This window comes from Bubalus kerabau, chromosome 2, assembly GCF_029407905.1.
Source record: "Bubalus kerabau isolate K-KA32 ecotype Philippines breed swamp buffalo chromosome 2, PCC_UOA_SB_1v2, whole genome shotgun sequence".
Taxonomy (NCBI): Eukaryota; Metazoa; Chordata; class Mammalia; order Artiodactyla; family Bovidae; genus Bubalus; species Bubalus kerabau.
In genome coordinates, this window is record NC_073625.1 from 25601109 (window position 1) to 25621107 (window position 19999).

General features: G+C 38.2%; 1 protein-coding gene across 3 annotated transcripts in view; it reads left to right on the forward strand.

Annotated features, from left to right (window-relative positions):
- ZDHHC2 (zinc finger DHHC-type palmitoyltransferase 2) overlaps positions 1-19999 on the forward strand; it is a 68569-nt gene that overhangs the window by 33956 nt on the left and 14614 nt on the right. For all 3 annotated transcript variants that reach the window (XM_055567269.1, XM_055567271.1, XM_055567270.1), the window contains exons 2-6: positions 605-631; positions 1696-1790; positions 8887-9007; positions 14741-14810; positions 15534-15566. In XM_055567269.1, the coding sequence (XP_055423244.1) occupies positions 605-631; positions 1696-1790; positions 8887-9007; positions 14741-14810; positions 15534-15566 (346 nt within the window). The remainder of the gene's footprint in view (positions 1-604; positions 632-1695; positions 1791-8886; positions 9008-14740; positions 14811-15533; positions 15567-19999) is intronic.

The following is a 19999-nucleotide window of genomic DNA, read 5'->3' on the forward strand; positions in this document are numbered from 1 at the left end:
GTCCCAGTCCTCATCTACCTGCCACCTTGCAGTATTCACAGCAGCCCCTCAGAGACCGCAGTTTGTCGGGCCCCTCGTTGTACGGTAGGAAGCAGTTAGCCATTGGGCATAAGAATTTGTACTTTCAGAAATCCGGCAAGAGAAGTCTGTGCAGTGGACATGATTTTTTTTTTTTTTTTTTTTTTTTTAATTTTCCTTCTGGAGAGCTAACTCAGTGGTTGCCAGCTTACAAAGAGCAATCGGTGTCTCTGGGAGTGTGATGAGCTAGCCAACCTTTATCTGAACTCTGTAGTTGAAAGGAAACCTGAGAAACCAATCAATAAAGGAGGAAGACTCACCAGGGCCACACTTGATGGGGTTTCTTTCCTACGTGGGAGCCAAGGCTGGGATGCCTAGCAGGGCCTGGCTGAAGGCCCAGCCTCCCCTCCCCACCTCTTCCACAATACTCACCTCTCCTCTAAACAGTCTAATAAATATTTAAAGAACGTTGGCTTGGAAAGAACTAAATTATTAACCTACTCAAGACCTTATGTCTCTTTCAGGCCCTGTGTTTGCTATAAGCTTCATATAACATATTGCCTGTCTCTTTTCTCTATTTCTGTAGTGTCCATGGAAAACATTGGAGAACAAGGTAAGATACATCATTGCTTTAGATCTGAAATTTTAAAGATAGTTTGAGAAAATAAATAGCATTCATTTAGATTTGATTAATAAATGATACTTTCAGAATGTTGAAGTCAAGATGGGGTAAAAAGACATCTCAGGCTGAATTCTCTGAGACGCTTAGCAGAGACCTCTGGCCTGAAACGGCAGTCACTGTGCCAAAGACTTTGGTGGCTTTCAGATACAGGAATATCAACAATCTCCTGTTTCCACACAGAGTATGACCCCGTACCTGAGTCACCTACATAATTCATGAAAAAGATCATTGGCTCTATTCCTTGATCATCTCACACTGATTTTAGGTGCCTTATTAGATAATTGGATGTTTTAATGATTCTGTAACAGAAATATCATCTTCCTTTAAAAAGCTGAAATTGCTGTTAAAGGTTTAAAAATACCAAACATGCTATATTTTAAATTCACATATTTTTTCTACACAATTAAGTTATATATTAATGTATTATCCAATACACTGGGTACCAAATTAATATTTTAGATTTACATAGGGTTTCAAGGCCAATACACAACATGGAGTGTGTTTGTATGCATTATCTAAGAAGAATATTCAGAACGCTTTTCTTAATCATCGCATGTGGTCAATAAGAAACTTAAACTCCTCTTGGAGAAATTCTCTCTTTGTTCAGATGATCTCTGGTTAAAACTGTGGTTGCTGAAACGGCCACCAGATTTGACTCAGGCTGAGCAAAATAAGCAAATAGCTTGTTTTGCTTTTGTTATTCTTTGTTAGTGAAGCAAAGTTATTAAAGCCTGAATGTTTTAATGTTTGTTTAACACTGTGTTTATAGCTTAAAGTTGCAGGCGTAACTTCCTTATTTTTATCATTTAAGAGAGGTCCCTGTAGCTGTTTTGCCAATAGATGGGCCTGTTTACAGATGGGAGGGTTCTGATCATAGGATGGTAACTAAATAATTAAATTCTTTGATTATTTTAGAACAGGCATACCTTTTGTGATACCATGATTATAGTGTGTATTCGCGTACTACAGTGATAATTTTGTTTCTCTCATTTTAGTTGTGTGCCTGATCGCTTATCATCTACTTTTTGCAATGTTTGTCTGGTCGTATTGGAAAACTATCTTTACATTACCAATGAATCCTTCGAAAGAAGTAAGTTAAAGTATTAGTATAGTTACCTCCTAAAGATGGAAATCTGAAATATTGCTGTCTAAAGAATGAGTTTTATGTCTTTTTATTAATATTGCAAACCTATTGAGCCTAGTGGTTTTTTTATATTAATATGTTAAATAGTTGAATTTTTACTTGGTACATATTATTTTTCCACTGTATAAGTATTATATTTACAATATTAAATATGTTATATGTTCCACTTCTGCTTTGGAGTCAGACACAAGGATGGATGGATGGTAGATAGGTTGATAGAAAGATAGAGCTGAAGGTAGACATGTTTCTCTTATAATTATCATATTAGTGGTTCATTAGTTGGCTGTCAGCTACCAGAAACAATAAAAAAATAACAACTTACCTAATCTTTCTCACTTCCAAAGTCTGTAGCTACTCTACAGCTGCTGGGCACCCAGGCTCCTCTCCTGTTACTCTAACATACATAGCATCTATTCACAGCATTACTTCTTGACCTAAAATGGCTGCTTCAGTTCCAGCCATCATGTCTACATTCCAGGCAGCAGACCAGAGAAAGTAGAAAAGAGGAGTGGAAGTAAATGTCTTTTTATTAAGGACACTTTCTAAAATTTGCTGATGCCATTTCCACTTCTATTTAGAATTCACCTGGTTATATGGCCACATTTAGTTGCACAGAAGACTGGAGTTTGGTCTTTATTCTCAGTGGCCATGTTAACCATGGGGCTTCCCTGGTAACTCAGTTGGTAAAGAATCCATCTGCAATGCAGGAGACCCCAGTTTGATTCCTGGGTCAGAAAGATCCGCTGGAGAAGGAATAGACAACCCACTCTAGTGTTCTTGGGCTTCACTTGTGGCTCAGCTGGTAAAGAATCTGCCTGCAATGCAGGAGACCTAGGTTTGATCCCTGGGTTGGGAAGATCCCCTGGAGAAGGGAAAGGCTACCCACTCCAGTATTCTGGCCCAGAGAATCCATGGACTATATAGTCCATGGTGTTGCAAAGAAATCAGACACAACTGAGCAACTTTCACTTCACATTAACCATGTTACAAGGACAGAGTAGATACTGAGGAACATCTAACAGTCTCAGCTCAGAAGGTTTTAAATAAAGTTATTTGTTCAAATACGCATTTTGAAAAGATTATTCTGGCTAACTTTTTGTTTCTGGGTTCTTAATCCCGGTTAAATGTCCTTGAGGCAAAGGGCTATATTTTACTCATTGTTGTATCCTTGGCACTTAGTCTAGTACATAGATGTTGAATAGAAATAAACTTTGCTCCAATAATAATAGTGTGGTTTTAGTAGGCTAACCTGAAAAAAAAAAGAAAGAAAGAAAGAGGTCTAAGCATCATTGTGAATTATTTCCTGAATCTGTTTGAAATGCAGCTGTGGTCAGAAAGGCCAGTAAATATGCTGTGTGAACTGAGAAAGGATATTGAAAACAAAACCACAGATATCGGCATAGCATTCATAGCAGGCTTGGTCTCGAGTGCCAAGAGGTAGCCTTTTCCCTTCTTTTCTCACTTTCTTCCCCTGCCTCTTTTTCCTCCCTCTACCATATTTTTTCCCTTCCTATCATCTTTCTTGCCTTCATCATAGCCTGAATCGTAGGTTTGAAGGAGAAAACTGACTTTTATCATAGATCATCTATTCCACTTTGGTGGTTTGCTTATCACCTCTGTGTTGACACAATTTCCACATCTGTTTCTAGCCTGACCTCCCCTATGAATTTCAAACTTCTGTATCTCCCTGCCAAACATGAGTCCTTGATCATCGCACTGACACCACAGACGCAGCACATCACAGGCTGAAGTCACCACCCTCTCCTTCCCCAAACCGTGACTCATCTGTTTCTTACGCGTGTTCATGCCACTGCCAACCACGTTGTCATTCGAGCCAGAAGCTTGCCATCCGCGCCCCTCCCCTGGCACCCACATTCTGGAAATGTGTCATTTCCTCATTTTTCTTTTTCAGTTCCAGCCCCTTTCCCGTTACTTTCCCTCATTGCCCTAATTTGGAGGCTCAGTCATCCCTCTCGTCTTGACACATTGCAGTTTTCTCTGTGGCGTCACCCCTGCCAATGTTGCCCACACTCCGGGATTCCGAGGATCCTGCAGAAATCCATCCTTCATTCTGAAGCTGAGGCTTGACTCTTTTCACTCTGCTGCTTCTGGCTACTCAGGGATTCTGCCCACTCCACAGGGAAAAGGCTGGACTCCCTGGCTTGGCAACGATGACTCTTGTCCAGATTTTGGACTTCTTTCTTTATACTCTGCTGCTGCTGCTAAGTCGCTTCAGTTGTGTCCGACTCTGTGCGACCCCATAGATGGCAGCCCACCAGGCTCCCCCGTCCCTGGGATTCTCCAGGCAAGATCACTGGAGTGGGTTGCCATTTCCTTCTCCAATGCATGAAAGTGAAAAGTGAAAGTGAAGTCGCTTAGTCGTGTCCGACTCCTAGCGACCCCATGGACTGCAGCCCACCAGGCCCCTCCATCCATGGGATTTTCCAGGCAAGAGTACTGGAGTTGGTTGCCATTGCCTTCTCCTCTTTATACTCTGCTGCTGCTGCTAAGTCGCTGCAGTCGTGTCCAACTCTGTGCGACCCCATAGATGGCAGCCCACCAGGCTCCCCGCCCCTGGGATTCTCCAGGCAAGAACACTGGAGTGGGTTGCCATTTCCTTCTCCAATGCATGAAAGTGAAAAGTGAAAGTGAAGTCATTCAGTCGTGTCCGACTCCTAGCGACCCCATGGACCGCAGCCTATCAGGCTTCTCCATCCATGGGATTCTCCAGGCAAGAGCACTGGAGTGGGGTGCCATTGTTGTTTGCTGTTAACCATGCTATTATTTTCTTTCCAGAATTTTCTTACCTCCTTTCTCATGGAAATTTTATTTTTATGCACAGTGGCAGCTCCTTCCTGGTCTCCTTTGCTGGTTCCTCATTATCTCCTGCTAGCATGTGGCAGAGCTAATATTCAAAACAGTCTTTTTGACCTTCACAGCTGCACTCTTGTCCCTACGCCACACTCTAGCAAAAGGAGTAGAGGCTGTATTCTGGGAGAAGGGTGCTCAGGACATCAGTTGGAGCGTAGAGGAAAAACATAGCAAAATCTGTATTCATATTTTACTTTTTATTTTTTTTAAGTTAAAAAGTAAATTTTATTTATGTATGTATTTTTTAATATAAATTTATTTATTTTAATTGGAGCTACTTCCTTTACAATATTGTATTGGTTTTGCCATACATCAGCTCCTTTTTTAAAAATTTCATATATAAGGTACATAATATATTAGCTAATAATATATATGTATGACTAAATATGCATAGACTAGCAGTACAGTCTTCAATTATTCTTTTACTGATAGGGTTACATGATCAAAAGAGTTTGGAGACCATTGTCATGAAATAAAGAGTCCTCGTTTGCTGGTTAATAATCTTAGTCCATTAATAAAATGCAAGATCTTGGGCCAGTCTTTTTAACTGATCAGCAGCCAGAGAACCCTCACTTATAAAATGACGGTCCTGGACTTCAACTGCCCTTTGGAAATGAGATTCTAAATGTAGGAAAAGAGAAAATAGAAGAAAATAATGTAAATATATTCTAGTCACTATTGAGAGAATAAAAGTTTTCAATTCATAAGATTTTCTTCCAATATAAAAATAATATAACCATACTAAATAATATTTTGAAAATGAAGAGGAGGCAGAAAAAGAAAAAAACAAATCCCACCACACTAATTTAGCCAGTTTATATTCTGAATTTCTTTCTAGTTATTTTTCCTAGTTGTATTTAGAGGGCACATACTCTTATTTTTTTTTCATGTAATAGTTCTTCATTGGTTTATTTTTAAGTACAATTACCATTTTTAATAACAACATGATATTCTCACTGAAACATTGGAGTTTTACGCTGATCCCAACTTTCCATATTATAGTGTTATTAACATGTTTGCTCATAGAGCTTTACTCATATTTTGGGTTATTTTCCTTAATGTGAGTTATCAGAGGTAGAATTACTAGACAAAGGAAATTTAAGTCACTTGCCAAATTGTTTCCCAAAAGGATTGTAGCAGTTTCCAAAGCTACCAGTTTCATCAGAGTCTTGGCACACCCTGTGCTCTTCTTAAGAAAAGTTTCCAATGTTTTATGTTTTAATTTGGATATTTTAGGTACTGATGAGGTGATATGTTTCTTTTTTTCTTAAGTCAGAAACAACTAACAAAAAAGGAAATACAATTCTCTGAGTTTCCTGTGTGTTATTAGATTTTGCTTTTTTCTTAGTTTGCACATCCTTTTGAAATCATACTCTCCTTTTATCTGAAAACTGTATTTGATTTCAAATGTTGATTTCTGATATCATTCTCCAATAAAAGGAAGAAGAACTCCTTAGAGAAATGGCTGATTCTAGAACTAGGGCAGGAGATTTTGAAGATGAGCCAGAAGCATCTTATCATGACAAAAAATAAAGAAGTACCTGCCTTCACCAATGCATGCATGCATGCGACCCTATGGACCATAGCCCTCAAGGAGGGGAGGAATAAATCCCCGCTTTGTAAAATGCAGGCTGCCTGTAGTAAGTTCCTTCCAAAGACTACAAAGACTACAGGATGAGATAGGGAAATAATGATTCACTTTACAGTGGAGAACCCTGAAAAACACCTCCTCAACCAGGTGATTAAAGTCACCGTCAACAGTTCTAAGTCACGTTGATTGTATGTTCTCTTGAGAAGAATGGCACTTTGCTTCTGTGGTCTTCCTCCACAGAAGCCGTAACCCCAGTCTAATCATCTGAAAAACATCAGAAAGATTCCAGTAGAGAAGCACCTTTATAAAATACCTCAGCAGTACTATTCAAAATAGTCAAGCTCAACAAAAACAAGGAAAATCTGAGAAACTGTTATAGCCAAGAGGAACTTAAGGAAACGTGGACAACAAATGTACTGTAGTATCCTCAACAGGACCCTGGAACGGAGAAAGAAGATATTCAATAAGAACTAAGGAAATCTGAATAAACTATGAACTGTTGTTAATAACAGTGTATCCATATTGATTCATTAATTGTCCTAAATGTACCATACTAATACCCGATATTAGGAATATCAGCAGTTTGATGAGAGGATATATGGGAACCTTACACCATTTTCTCAACTTTTTGGTAAATTCCAAGTATTCTAAAATTTATAAAACTACTTAAAAGCAAAACAACTTGCATTAACTGGCCAAAGGACTGCCACAATCTGGAGGGTTGGAGGTTGGGTGTGTTATCAAAAGGTAACACCCCAGGAGATCTTTCATTCCATCAGATCTCTACAAATGTCACCTTTCCTCAAATCTGTGACAGGCATTTGTACATAAACGTGTTCTAAGGAAGGGGAGTGCATATTTGGTGCATTCCAAGATAGCATTAGGTATTTTGACATCCATCTTAGATAAGTAATAGTTCTACCAAACAGTATTTGGTCTTTTGGACCTGATGGATGCTGTGTGTTACGTTTATTTATAAAAGTATTAAACATACCAAGGAGCCATCCAGTTCCATCACTCACTAGAACTTACCTCTAAGGTTAAAAAGATCCAGAACTCTGTAGAAAATGTAATAAAATGTTGATAGTTTTATTCCTTTTGACTATTATTAAGTCTTTTACTAATTTTCAATGCTAGGTTTTAAATTAATTTTACACACGAACAAGGGAGACAAATCTACCTGAATAGTGGGAATCAGGGTTCTGATGATGGAAAGCTAGAGACTAGAGTATAAAAAAACTTTTGCCTCAATTTTCGACGCTCTGACAGGGCTGCTGGGACTTGTTCCTTTGTCCATTCCACAGTTCTCACAGAGGACTTACTCTGTGCTGAGACTTAGTGGGGTTACATGCTGGGAAAGAGAGAGACAAAGGGCAAATGAACCAACAAAATAAATTCAATTTATGGTGTGCCACACAAAGAAAGCACACATGGACCTGATGGAGAATATGGCGAGGGGAGGGGACGAGTTATCAGGGTCCCTACTCGAGTAAGGGAATCATGGAAGTCCCTTGAGAAGATGGCATTTAAGCTGAAACCTGCAGCATGAGAAAGAGCCATCCAGAGAGTGTGAAGAATAGTGTTCTAGGCAGAGCAATCGAAAGTTAATAGATACTTTCTCTTAGATTGACCCTATCCTTTCTTGACTATTACAGTATTATAGTTTCGTTTGATGTTATCCATTTTCTATCACTCAAAACTATTTCCAAACAAGGTACACAGTCCCATGAATAATTTTTGTCATATCCCTAAAAATAACATGTATAATAGTTTATTTTATATATCTGTTCATCAGTATGTTGATAGTCCTGGTTGTACACAGCTGTAGTTCATTGAATGTTATGTGCCATATGGGATTCAAGTTATTTGGATGAATTATACTCCAAGTTCTTTATCCATTATCCTTGATGGACATTTGGGTTTAGTTTTTATGTTTCAAACAGTGATTATGTGAATATCCTTGTACATGTCTCCTAGAGCATATTTATAGGAGTTTGAACAGACTTAAAATTTTTTTTGTGATTATCAAGTTGGAACTCAAACAGATTTTCATTTTCTCAAAGAAGTATTTTTTTAAATTGGTGGGACAAAATTTGCAGTATAAGAAGTAAAATTAAAGAGTACTTCTTTTGAGTGCTAAAGAATTCATGTAATGATTATCCCTAAGTTAAAACTCCCTCTACATGAGAATACTTGCTTGATGTATTTGTTTCTATTTTTGTTTCTAATTATAACTGATTGTAAACTACATCCATTGAGCTAATTGGTTTGTTTTGCCATTTCATCTATTAATATAACTAATACTTGGGTAGAACTCTACAGTTTGTAAAAACACTTTTACATTCTCTTTTCCTTTTGAGGTTCACAAAGATCTGAGGAAGCAAGAGTTATCATTTTTCCCCTTTTCTAGATTTATAAACTACGGGATGAATAGACTTGCCCAGATTTCATACCCCACTGCCTCTTTGAATATATATGCTATGTCCTGTTAATATTTTATAAATAACTTTTTTGCGGGTATAGTAGATCAATATGTTATTCCTTTGTGAGCACTGATTAATATTTAAGTTTCTTCCACAGTTCCATCTCTCTTATGCAGAGAAAGAATTGCTGGAGAGAGAGCCTAGAGGAGAAGCCCATCAGGAAGTCCTTCGGCGAGCAGCCAAAGACCTCCCCATCTACACGAGGACCATGTCCGGAGGTAGAGGACAATAAGGGCTTTAGCAGGACAGGTTGGGGTGACGGTTAGAAAGCATGTCTGTACTTGACACTCAAATGCTCATTGAAACACACTGTGCTATGGCCCAGACTGTTATTAACTGTCTTCTATAGAATCCCATAAAACAGAATAGAAATCTGATAAGGCTATGACATAGAGATCTCAACCAAGTCAGAACTGGCTTGACTTCTATTCTGCCTTCCTAGTTGTGACTCAGTGAAGATGTTAGAACTGCTGAAATCTTGATTTGTAATTGTGTTCATTTTTAAAGTTTTAATTACACACCTACCTATTCTTGTCAAAAGAGCAGTATAGTAATGAACATATTGTTGATAATTTTACATAAATTTAAAAGTTATTATATAAATTATACAAAACTTAATTCAGCTATTGATACAGTTTATATTTAAAATTTATAGTAATTCTTTTTTTTTATAAATACAACCCAATAAATCTCATTTACTTGGGTCAAATTTTTTAGGTCATTTAACAGCTATCTAATCAAGTAATTGTCTTAAAAACTGACATGGGGACTTCCCTGGTGGTCCAGGGATTACAACCACACCTTCTTAGGGGTGTGGGTTCGATCCCTTGTCAGGGAGCTAAAATCCCACATTCCTCAACAGTCAAAAACCCAAAACATAAAACAGAAGCAATATTGTAACAAATTCAGTTAAGACTTTTTAAAAATATATGTTATTAAAAAAAAGCTGACACGCTTGGATGACTGGTGCTTGCCCACCAAAGGCTCACCCAGACACTTTGTGACTGCGTGCTGCCCACTTCGGCGGCCACAACCCCCATGTGGCTTTTGAGCCTTAAAACATGGCTCGTCCAAATTGAGATGTACTCTAAGTATAAAATACACAACTAGTTTCAAAGACCTAGGAGGAAAAAAGGACTGTAAAATATCTCATTAATATTTTTATATTGTATATATTCAATTCTGACTCACTTTAGAATCATAATTCAGTATAACTCTAAGTCTCACGCATGATGTTTTCCTGTTTGTTTTTACTGCTTGTCAGTGAGCAAGTAGTGATTCCCTCATTTGATATTATGCCACTGATTCTATCCCACAAAGATAGAAAAGTGTTTCTGTATATGTGTATGTATATTTACCCTAGATGGGCCTAAACTAATATGGAGGAAATTTAAACCCCCTAAAAGTAAATTACTGCACAAGTTTCCAAAACTATTTAATGGCAGTGACAGTATCAAGTGCAAAAATCTAGTTTCCACATTCCTCAGTTCAGTTCAGTCGCTCAGTCGTGTCCGACTCTTTGCGACCCCATGAATCGCAGCACGCCAGGCCTCCCTGTCCATCACCAACTCCCGGAGTTCACTCAGACTCACGTCCATCGAGTCGGTGATGCCATCCAACCATCTCATCCTCTGTCATCCCCTTCTCCTCCTGCCCCTAATCCCTCCCAGCATCAGAGCCTTACCCAATGTGTCAGCTCTTCGCATGAGGTGGCCAAAGTATTGGAGTTTCAGCTTTAGCATCATTCCTTCCAAAGAACACCCAGGACTGATCTCCTTTAGGATGGACTGGTTGGATCTCCTTGCAGTCCAAGGGACTCTCAAGAGTCTTCTCCAACACCACAGTTCAAAAGCATCAATTCTTCGGCGCTCAGCTTTCTTCACAATCCAACTTTCACATCCATATATGACCACTGGAAAAACCATAGCCTTGACTAGACGGACCTTTGTTGGCAAAGTAATGTCTCTGCTTTTGAATATGCTATTTAGGTTAGTCATAACTTTCCTTCCAAGGAGTAAGCGTCTTTTAATTTCATGGCTCCAATCACCATCTGCGGTGATTTTGGAGCCCCCCAAATTAAAGTCTGACACTGTTTCCACTGTTTCCCCATCTATTTGCCATGAAGTGTTGGGACCAGATTCCATGATCTTCGTTTTCTGAATGTTGAGCTTTAAGCCAACTTTTTCACTCTCCACTTTCACTTTCATCAAGAGGCTTTTTAGTTCCTCTTCACTTTCTGCCATAAGGGTGGTGTCATCTGCATATCTGAGGTTATTAATATTTCTCCCGGCAATCCTGATTCCAGCTTGTGTTCCCTCCAGCCCAGCGTTTCTCATGATGTACTCTGCATAGAAGTTAAATAAGCAGGGTGACAACATACAGCCTTGACGTACTCCTTTTCCTATTTGGAACCAGTCTGTTGTTCCATGTCCAGTTCTAACTGTTGCTTCCTGACCTGCATACAGATTTCTCAAGAGGCAGATCAGGTGGTCTGGTATTCCCATCTCTTTCAGAATTTTCCACAGTTTATTGTGATCCACACAAAGGCTTTGGCATAGTCAATAAAACAGAAATAGATGTTTTTCTGGAACTCTCTTCCTTTTTTGATGAGCCAGCAGATATGGAGTGCTTTTTCTACTAGACCCCTTGACGCACCAAATTAAGACTAAGTCATATCAGAACAAAGTATTAGTGTTCATTAATAACAACTGCAGTTTGGATTTATGTCATCTCCTTGTGCAAATTACGTGACGCTTGTTCCTTGGAAGGAAAGTTATGAGCAACCTAGACAGCATATTATAAAAGCAGAGACATTACTTTGCTAACAGGGTCCATCTAGTCAAAGCTATGGTTTTTCCAGTAGTTACATATGGATGTGAGAGTTGGTCTATAAAGAAAGCTGAGTACCAAAAAATTGATGTTTTTGAACTGTGGTGTTAGAGAAGACTCTTGAGAGTCCCTTGGACCACAAGGAGATCCAACCAGTCCATCCTAAAGGAAATCAGTCCTGAATATTCATTGGAAGGACTGATGCTGAAGCTGAAGCTCCAATACTTTGGCCACCTGATGCGAAGAACTGCCTCATTGGAAAAGACCTTAATACTGGGAAAGATTGAAGGTGGGAGGAAAAGAGGATAACAGAGGATGAGATGGCTGGATGGCATCACCAACTCAATGGACATGAGTTTGGGTGGACTCTGGGAATTGGTGATGGACAGAGAGGCCTGGGATGCTGCGATTCATGGGGTTGCAAAGAGTAGGACATGACTGAGCGACTGAACTGAACTGAATTGAAGACTATCTTCTCTTGTATTGTATGCCTATCTCCTGGGATGAACTTATGATTCTCAATATTTTTGACAATCTGGAACAGAATCTGAATTTGTTAATATAGTCTTTATATTTTTAGTGCAAAACTTCTGGATGCATGCTGAAATCAATTTTAGCTGACTAGAGTCATAGACTAAATTACAGGAAGTATAATAAACAGATGATAATGTTGGTGTGGTTAATCTGTCTCTGGAATATGTGGGGTGTAAAGGTAATCATGAATGCAGAGTGGACATACAGTGGAGGGCCACAGTACCCCCAAGGCAGGGATACGAGGGTCCTTTTTCTTACCCCACCCTCGGCCGAAACCCCTGGGTTGTTCAGATAACTTCCTTCCTCCCCCTGAGAAAGGCCATGGACCGAAGCAACTGAAAGGCTCAGTTGACGTCCACACACTTGATATATCTTAGAGAATTGAAGAAAATGGATAGTAGTATAATTGAGGGTTTTCCCATTCATTCTAGATCCACGGTCTTTCCTCCAAACCTGAAAGAGAAAAATAGTGACTGCCTAGGTTATATTGACTGCTATACATAGAGAACAAATTCAACCATGTACAGTCTTGGGTGTGTGAGGCAAGTGTGAAGACTGTTCATCTCACTTCTTTTTGTCCTGTGCTTTCTTTTTGATCCAACCATCTCCTGATTTCTTATGGGGCTCTCCAAACTCTATTATATTATTATTTTTATTAATGAGGACTATTTGCTTTTCCAGCTCTCCCTTGCTATCGATCCTTTCCTACAAAAAAATCTTTGTAGACTTTTTGACTAGGAAGATTACCATTAGAAGTGATGTAATTAGGTTATCACTCTGCACACAGATGTTGGTTATGTTTCCTTTTCAGTATTTACCAAAAAAGTTTTAAATTATATAAATAATACATGAATAAATTCTCAGAAGATTCAAGCAAGACAGTTAAAATTCCCCCTCCACTGTTAGGACTTTTTAAATGATAATCAGATGGCTTACTTTAAATTCCAGTGGGATGATTTTAGTTGAATCTGATCTGGCACATGGAGTGTGTTTTAATTCTAAGACTAAATTTCCGTTTCTGAAAAACCATGAACAAAAAGACTTTCACAAAAAAGATTGAAAAATTTCAAAATATTTTTGAGTTACCGCCCACTTTAATTTGCAAGGTGCACCCCGCCCCCTGTGTAATTTAGAGATAATCACCACTTAGAGAGAATGTACAATTGCCCAACAAAACTCACATGGAAACTGTGTGACTTTAAACCTATGCTGCCCATTATGGAAACCACTAGTCTTTTGTGATTATGACGGCTTCAAATTTGACTATAAGTGGAAAACACAGAACAGGTTTTAAAGGCTATTTGAAAGCAACAGAAAGGTTCAGTTGATGTTCACACACTTCATTTGTATATAATTAATATAAAATATAATATTACATGTATTTATAACTAATATAATAATTATATGTTGAAATATGTATTAGGTGAAATAAAATATATCATTAAAATTAATCTCCCCCCACCTTTTTTTTTTTTACTTCTTTTAACATAGCTCCTAGAGAGTTTAACAGTACTCGTGTGGCTTACATTATATTCCTTCTGGACAACACTGTTCCCATTTTGATATCTGGCATGAGCCAGGGATACTTTAGAGCTTCACCTGGAATGTCCCTGTGAGACTTCTTCATTCAGGAGATGAGCAGGCCATGCCATTCATCTCTGGAATTCCTGAAAAAGAAAGTTATAAGGGGATGATAAGGACTTATTTCAGTATTGAAAACAACTCCTTCTAGGCCTGTTGTCTTAAAAATAAAGCTCTTTCTGTTCTTAGTTTATAACAATTTTTTCCTTTTTTTAGAGATTGTGATATTAGCTAATATAATCTTGATAACTGCTTGCTGCAAGTATGTTTTCCAGATTTTAAGTTTGCTCGTTTGGTTTTGCTGGCCCTACTGTACTGCCCACTTAACAGATCTCCTGTAACTTTGGCAGACTGAGGGCATCCTGTCCGATGCCTGTGTACTGAAAGAGCATCTCCAATCATCCACAACTGTCTCTGATGTCTGTTTTAGAGAAGAAAGGCTCAGGAATTCAGTCACAAGAATTAAAATTCTCTGGTGGAAATACCTCTTGGAATACTCACTCCTCATCTTGCATCTCACCCAGCAGGGAAGATGTGAACTCTTTCCCAATTCAAACAGCTAGTTGAATTTATTCACAAATTTCTAAAATGTCTTTCTCAAAAAACTTCTAAAATGTGGATTTATCCTTTACCTAGTCATCCTGGCAGAGTCCAGGAAATGAAATGATTTAGTCAAGGGAGACATTCTGTTTACTTTGATGAAAATGGACCTGGTTGCACCCTTTGTAAGTCTGTGATTACTTTGTAACTAGATAGTATATTTATAGTTGAGCATGCCTTAGAAAAATTTCCCCGAAAGATCTATTCTTGGGAAATCTCTGCAGAGAACTGAGGCTATAGTCAAATCATTTCATTTTTGTATTTATGCAGTCAAATATGTCATTTCTATCAAATTTAAATTCATTATGCTTTATCGAATTTAAATTTGGGTAAATGATTAAAAGCTGTTTAACTGTGTATTCAATTCACTGTTAAATCTAAGGCTAAGTGGAGCTTTTTGTTCCTAGCAATCCGCTATTGTGACAGATGCCAACTTATAAAACCAGATCGCTGCCACCACTGTTCCGTCTGTGATAAGTAAGAAAAAACCCTTTACTTCTAAAATGTCTGCACACCCGTGGGTTTTTTAAAATGTGTTTCTCTTCTTGTTGCTTTCCAGATTATTTCCTTTTCTCCTTTTATCAGACCTTTATTTAGGAGATATGACCAGCACTTGCATAAATACGAGTATGGCTAAGGGCCATGATCAGTTGTCTCTGTTCCCCCAGATTCTTTGTGACTTGAATGAAGTGCATGATTTTAGCAGCTCATTCTTGGCTAGTTCTAGTTAAGAAAAATTTCTGTGACTCATTTCCTTTTTATAAAGATAATCCAGTTGGCTTCATGACAGTCCGATGTTACATGCTTGATATACCACAAGAACAGCACCATATACTTGTCTTACGGTTGGACATTAATGGACAAGTTTTATCCAGACTGTCTGTAAATCTGTTGACATTTTGTACTTTCTTCAGCGTAAAATAGTTGTATATTAACATATTGTGTTTTTAGAAAATGAGTTATTTTATTTACATCTTAAAGCGTGTATATTTTGAATTTAAAGTTATATTTTTGTATCATCTAGAATTGGCTATAATGTTTATTTTAATGAGGTCTTTTGCTATTATTCAGGTTTTAGATAAGTAAATAATTTTGCAATATTTTACCTGCCACAACTCTTTTGAAATAGTATTTCATTTTATAACATTGGGATTAAACTTTTGTGGGATGCTGAATTTTGTGTGTGTGGTTTCTTTTTAGATGTATTTTGAAGATGGATCATCATTGCCCATGGTGAGTGTGGCTGTATACTTAAAGAAGTTTCTGTCCTTTATAACATAATAAGTTGAATCATTGATCTATTTAAATCTGTTTATAAATGAAATCTTGCCTTAGCTAACCTAGGGAGTCCCTTTAGGTTTAGTTTGTAGAGTTTGTTTAGTTAGCTCAAAAGAGTCTTTATTCCATGAGTTTCCATGAAATAATTTTAACACCAGTAGGTTAACAATGTAAAACTTATTTCCTTACATTTGCTCAGAACAAATGGTTTTCTTTGTATGCACATGCATAAACAGAGAGATTCTAGAATACTTCTAGAATACAGAAATTACACCAAAATGTGCACATAAATTATACATAACACTTCACTTGAAGTATCTAATAAGGAATGAATTCATCTAAAATTTAACAGTGCTTTAAATAGAACTTAATGTTAAGGAGTAGAATAGCAGATCTGTAAATACACACATGTGTTTCAACAAGGGTTTCCACTTAGAATTCATTAAAATTTTTTTTTTAATTTCTAAGTCATGAAATTAGGTAACTGACTAGAGGATTATTTGAAAGATCTAAGTAACTAATGAAGGTTGGCTTTTCTCCCTTATAACTTTTCATCTCAGTGTACACATCCCTGTGAGACCACACCAAGGTTGCCAGTCAGGTTGGATTTGGACATTAAGCACGATCATTCTCCAAGCCTTGCCTTCTTTCATGGTTGGTGCTAGGCAAGGTAGGGCTTCCCTGGTGGCTCAGCTGATAAAGAACCCACCTGCAATGTGGAGACCTGGGTTCGGTCCCTGGGTTGGGAAGATCCCCTAGAGAAGGGAAAGGCTACCCATTCCAGTATTCTGGCTTGGAGAATTCCATGACTGTAGAGTTCTGGGGGTCACAAAGAGTCGGATGTCTGACTCATGTGACTGAGTGACTTTGACTTTCAGGCAAGGTAGACATACCCGCAAACCTACGCCAGAGGTGGGGGAAGCATACATAGTGAACAGTTACCTTAGCTGCCAGAAACAGTAGCGGGATGTCAGGTTTGCAGTATTCTTTATCTCTCTCCAGGGTACCTCTTACTTTTCTTCACCTAGATTTTCTGCTATAACCGGTTGAGGCTAACTAACTCCTATGAAAATAATGCTCCTCTTAGAGAAAGGTGTTGGTAAATAACCTCTGTTTGAAGTAACGATTTTCATTTGTGGTGATTCTTTTCTTTCCTCATTCTTTCCTTCATTTCATTCATTCTGTTCTCTTTCTTAGCAAGTTCTTTTCCCACTGATATTTCCAATTTTATAGCCTAAGTCTCTCTGCCTTTTCCCCCCTTCACTTAATATATCCTGGAAATGTTTTCATATCAATATATAAGAGATCTTTTTTACAGTCATTATGTAAATGTAACAATCACTTATTAAGACTTATAATGAGGCAACCTTTTTATACAGGTCTTGCATATGATTTTGAAGCTCAGGATCTGTCAACTTTTAGTGTTTGAAAAATCAGAGAACCATGCCTCCTGTTCGTGATGACTCCAGCATATCTCCTGTGGCCAGAATACCCTCTGGGGTGCAGAGGACAACCTCACACTTCTTTTTTAACTAAAATAGATATCCTGTAGTCTTTGCCTTATTGGCTATCCTATCAAATAAGTGTTTTTTCTTTTTAATATAATTTTTAAATTTATTAATTATACTAATAATATTCTTTGACAAGGCTGCGAATGGTTCAGTTCAGTTCAGTTCAGTCGCTCAGTCGTGTCCGACTCTTTGCGACCCCATGAATCACAGCACGCCAGGCCTCCCTGTCCATCACCAACTCCAGGAGTTCACTCAGACTCACGTCCATCGAGTCAGTGATGCCATCAGCCATCTCATCCTCTGTCATCCCCTTCTCCTCCTGCCCCCAATCCCTCCCAGCATCAGAGTCTTTTCCAATGAGTCAACTCTTCGCAGGAGGTGGCCAAAGTACTGGAGTTTCAGCTTTAGCATCATTCCTTCCAAAGAAATCCCAGGGCTGATCTCCTTCAGAATGGACTGGTTGGATCTCCTTGCAGTCCAAGGGACTCTCAAGAGTCTTCTCCAACACCACAGTTCAAAAGCATCAATTCTTCGGCGCTCAGCCTTCTTCACAGTCCAACTCTCACATCCATACATGACCACAGGAAAAACCATCGCCTTGACTAGATGGACCTTTGTTGGCAAAGTAATGTCTCTGCTTTTGAATATGCTGACAGAATGTGGTCCACTGGAGAAGGGAATGGCAAATCACTTCAGTATTCTTGCCTTGAGAACCCCATGAACAGTATGCGAATGGTTAGGTGGCACTAATTATATAATTTAAGATTCAGTTTATTGAGTGCTTGTAATGTCCAGAGATGATATCTCCATATATCTGTAAAATCTATAATCCTTATAACCATGACAGATATTATTAGAAATTATTTGTCCCATTTTTAAACAAAAGGAAAGTGAGGCTCAGAAAAGTTCCAGAGTGGACTTAAAGTCATATATCAAGTTGTCTGGACCTCAGCAGCCACTTTCTTTCCACCTTTTTTTATATTGTGTTCTTTTTCCAATTTAGACTTAGAAAGCAGTTTCCCTAAAACAGAGCCAAGAGCTGTTTAACTGAGTTTAAATGAATGTGTAAGGGGTGTTTACGTAGAATGTGTTTATTTCTCCATATAAAGGCATTCAGATTCAGAGTACATTCACTTTTCAAATTGAGTCTTCAAAGTAGTAGGCAGTTAAAAATGTCTAACCAAAAGCTGTCAGGAACAGAGTAAGTTATTATTAAAAATAAATATTATCTCAAGTATAACATTCCTACCAAGCTCAGTCTTTATTGACTAACCTTCTCTGTTTCTTGACTTTGACATGGCAAATCATAGCATGCCCCTAAGTAGAAGTTAAAGTAAGCTAAATTAGATGTTGTAAAAATCTCCGTTCAAGATCATTTTCCTTTCTATAAAAACGCTATGTGTCATCTAGTACAAAAGCTGGTTTTTACATTCCTGCAGGAAGAGCAGTGGTCTTTCCTGTCCCATCTCATGTTCCCCTCGTCCACAGAAGCGTCATTGTCTGGACATCCACGTGGCCAATCTTAACACCCCAGCCTCTGTCTCCCATTCACTCCCCTAGTAACCAACACAGATAAGCATGGGGATATCCTCTCTCCTTTTGTGACAGAACACATTTAGACTCAGCTTGTATGCACCTGTTTGCAATATTACTTCTTACCATTATTTGATTCAGATGTCGTAAGAGACAGTCTCAGTGACTGGTTCGCACTCACACTGGAATCTCTTGGGCTGCCAGTGTAACTGATTTCATTTGGTGTGCACCCACAGTTTTGCCTTCTTTATGAATCTGTCATACACAATACCCTTATGCTCCAAAATTACTACATCTAATGCTGTTCCCTTTACCTTATATTTTTGGAGGTAGAAGATATAAACATTTTCCATTTTTGTTCCAAATTTTGGTTTATCCATAAGTCCAATGTTTAACCTTTGAATTTTTTAAATTAAAAAAGTTTTAATTTTAAGAACACTTACCATGAACTCTGTCCTCTTAACAAAGCTTTAAGCATGTAGTAACAGTATTGCTAACTCTAGGCACATGACGTATAGCGGACCTAGTTCGTGTTCATCGTATGTAATTGAGTAAACATTTTTCATATGAATATTGTTTCTCCTCAACAATAGAGAAAGAGAAACAATTCATTTATTGGCAAAGTCAGTAAGGAGGAAGATTATCTTATGCCGGTACTGAGTAGGAACAAAGGTGTTTGCTGGAGAAGGACATGGCAACCCACTCCAGTGTTCTTGCCTGGAGAATCCCATGGACAGAGGAGCCTGGTGGGCTACAGTCCATGGGGTAGCAAAGATTTGGACATGACTGAGTCACACACACACACACACACACAAAGGTGAAATAAGAAACATCTGTGTGTTCTGTGCAATGAGTTTATTATTTTTATTGTTAATTCATGGGTTCACTGCCCATGAAGATAACAACCAGTTCCACTTAGCTGTTGTGTCACATTTATCATCCAGGAATTCCCTTGTCTTAATAAAAAGAGGCAAAATAAGCTTTGATAGAAGAAGTGTGACTATAAAGCATGAGTTGTATTTGTATTTATGTTTATTGATACAGTAGTTTGAGTTCTTAAACCGCCCTCTCCAAATACAGTGATTTCAGAGTAAGAGCTGAGAATTCCGAATCTCCATTTTTGGAGATTCAGATCATAGCATAGAGACCTGGTTCTCAGAAAGGATCTCAGAGTGCTGATTTGACAGATGAGGAAAAGGAAACCCTTAGAAATTATGGCACTTTGTCAGGGACACATAGCTATTTAGCATCAAGTGTACGTGACGACCTGGCTGTCTGGCTCCCAGTCCTGTTTCTTTACTTAAACCTGCCCTTTAAGATGTTTCGATAATCTGGTTGCTTCAC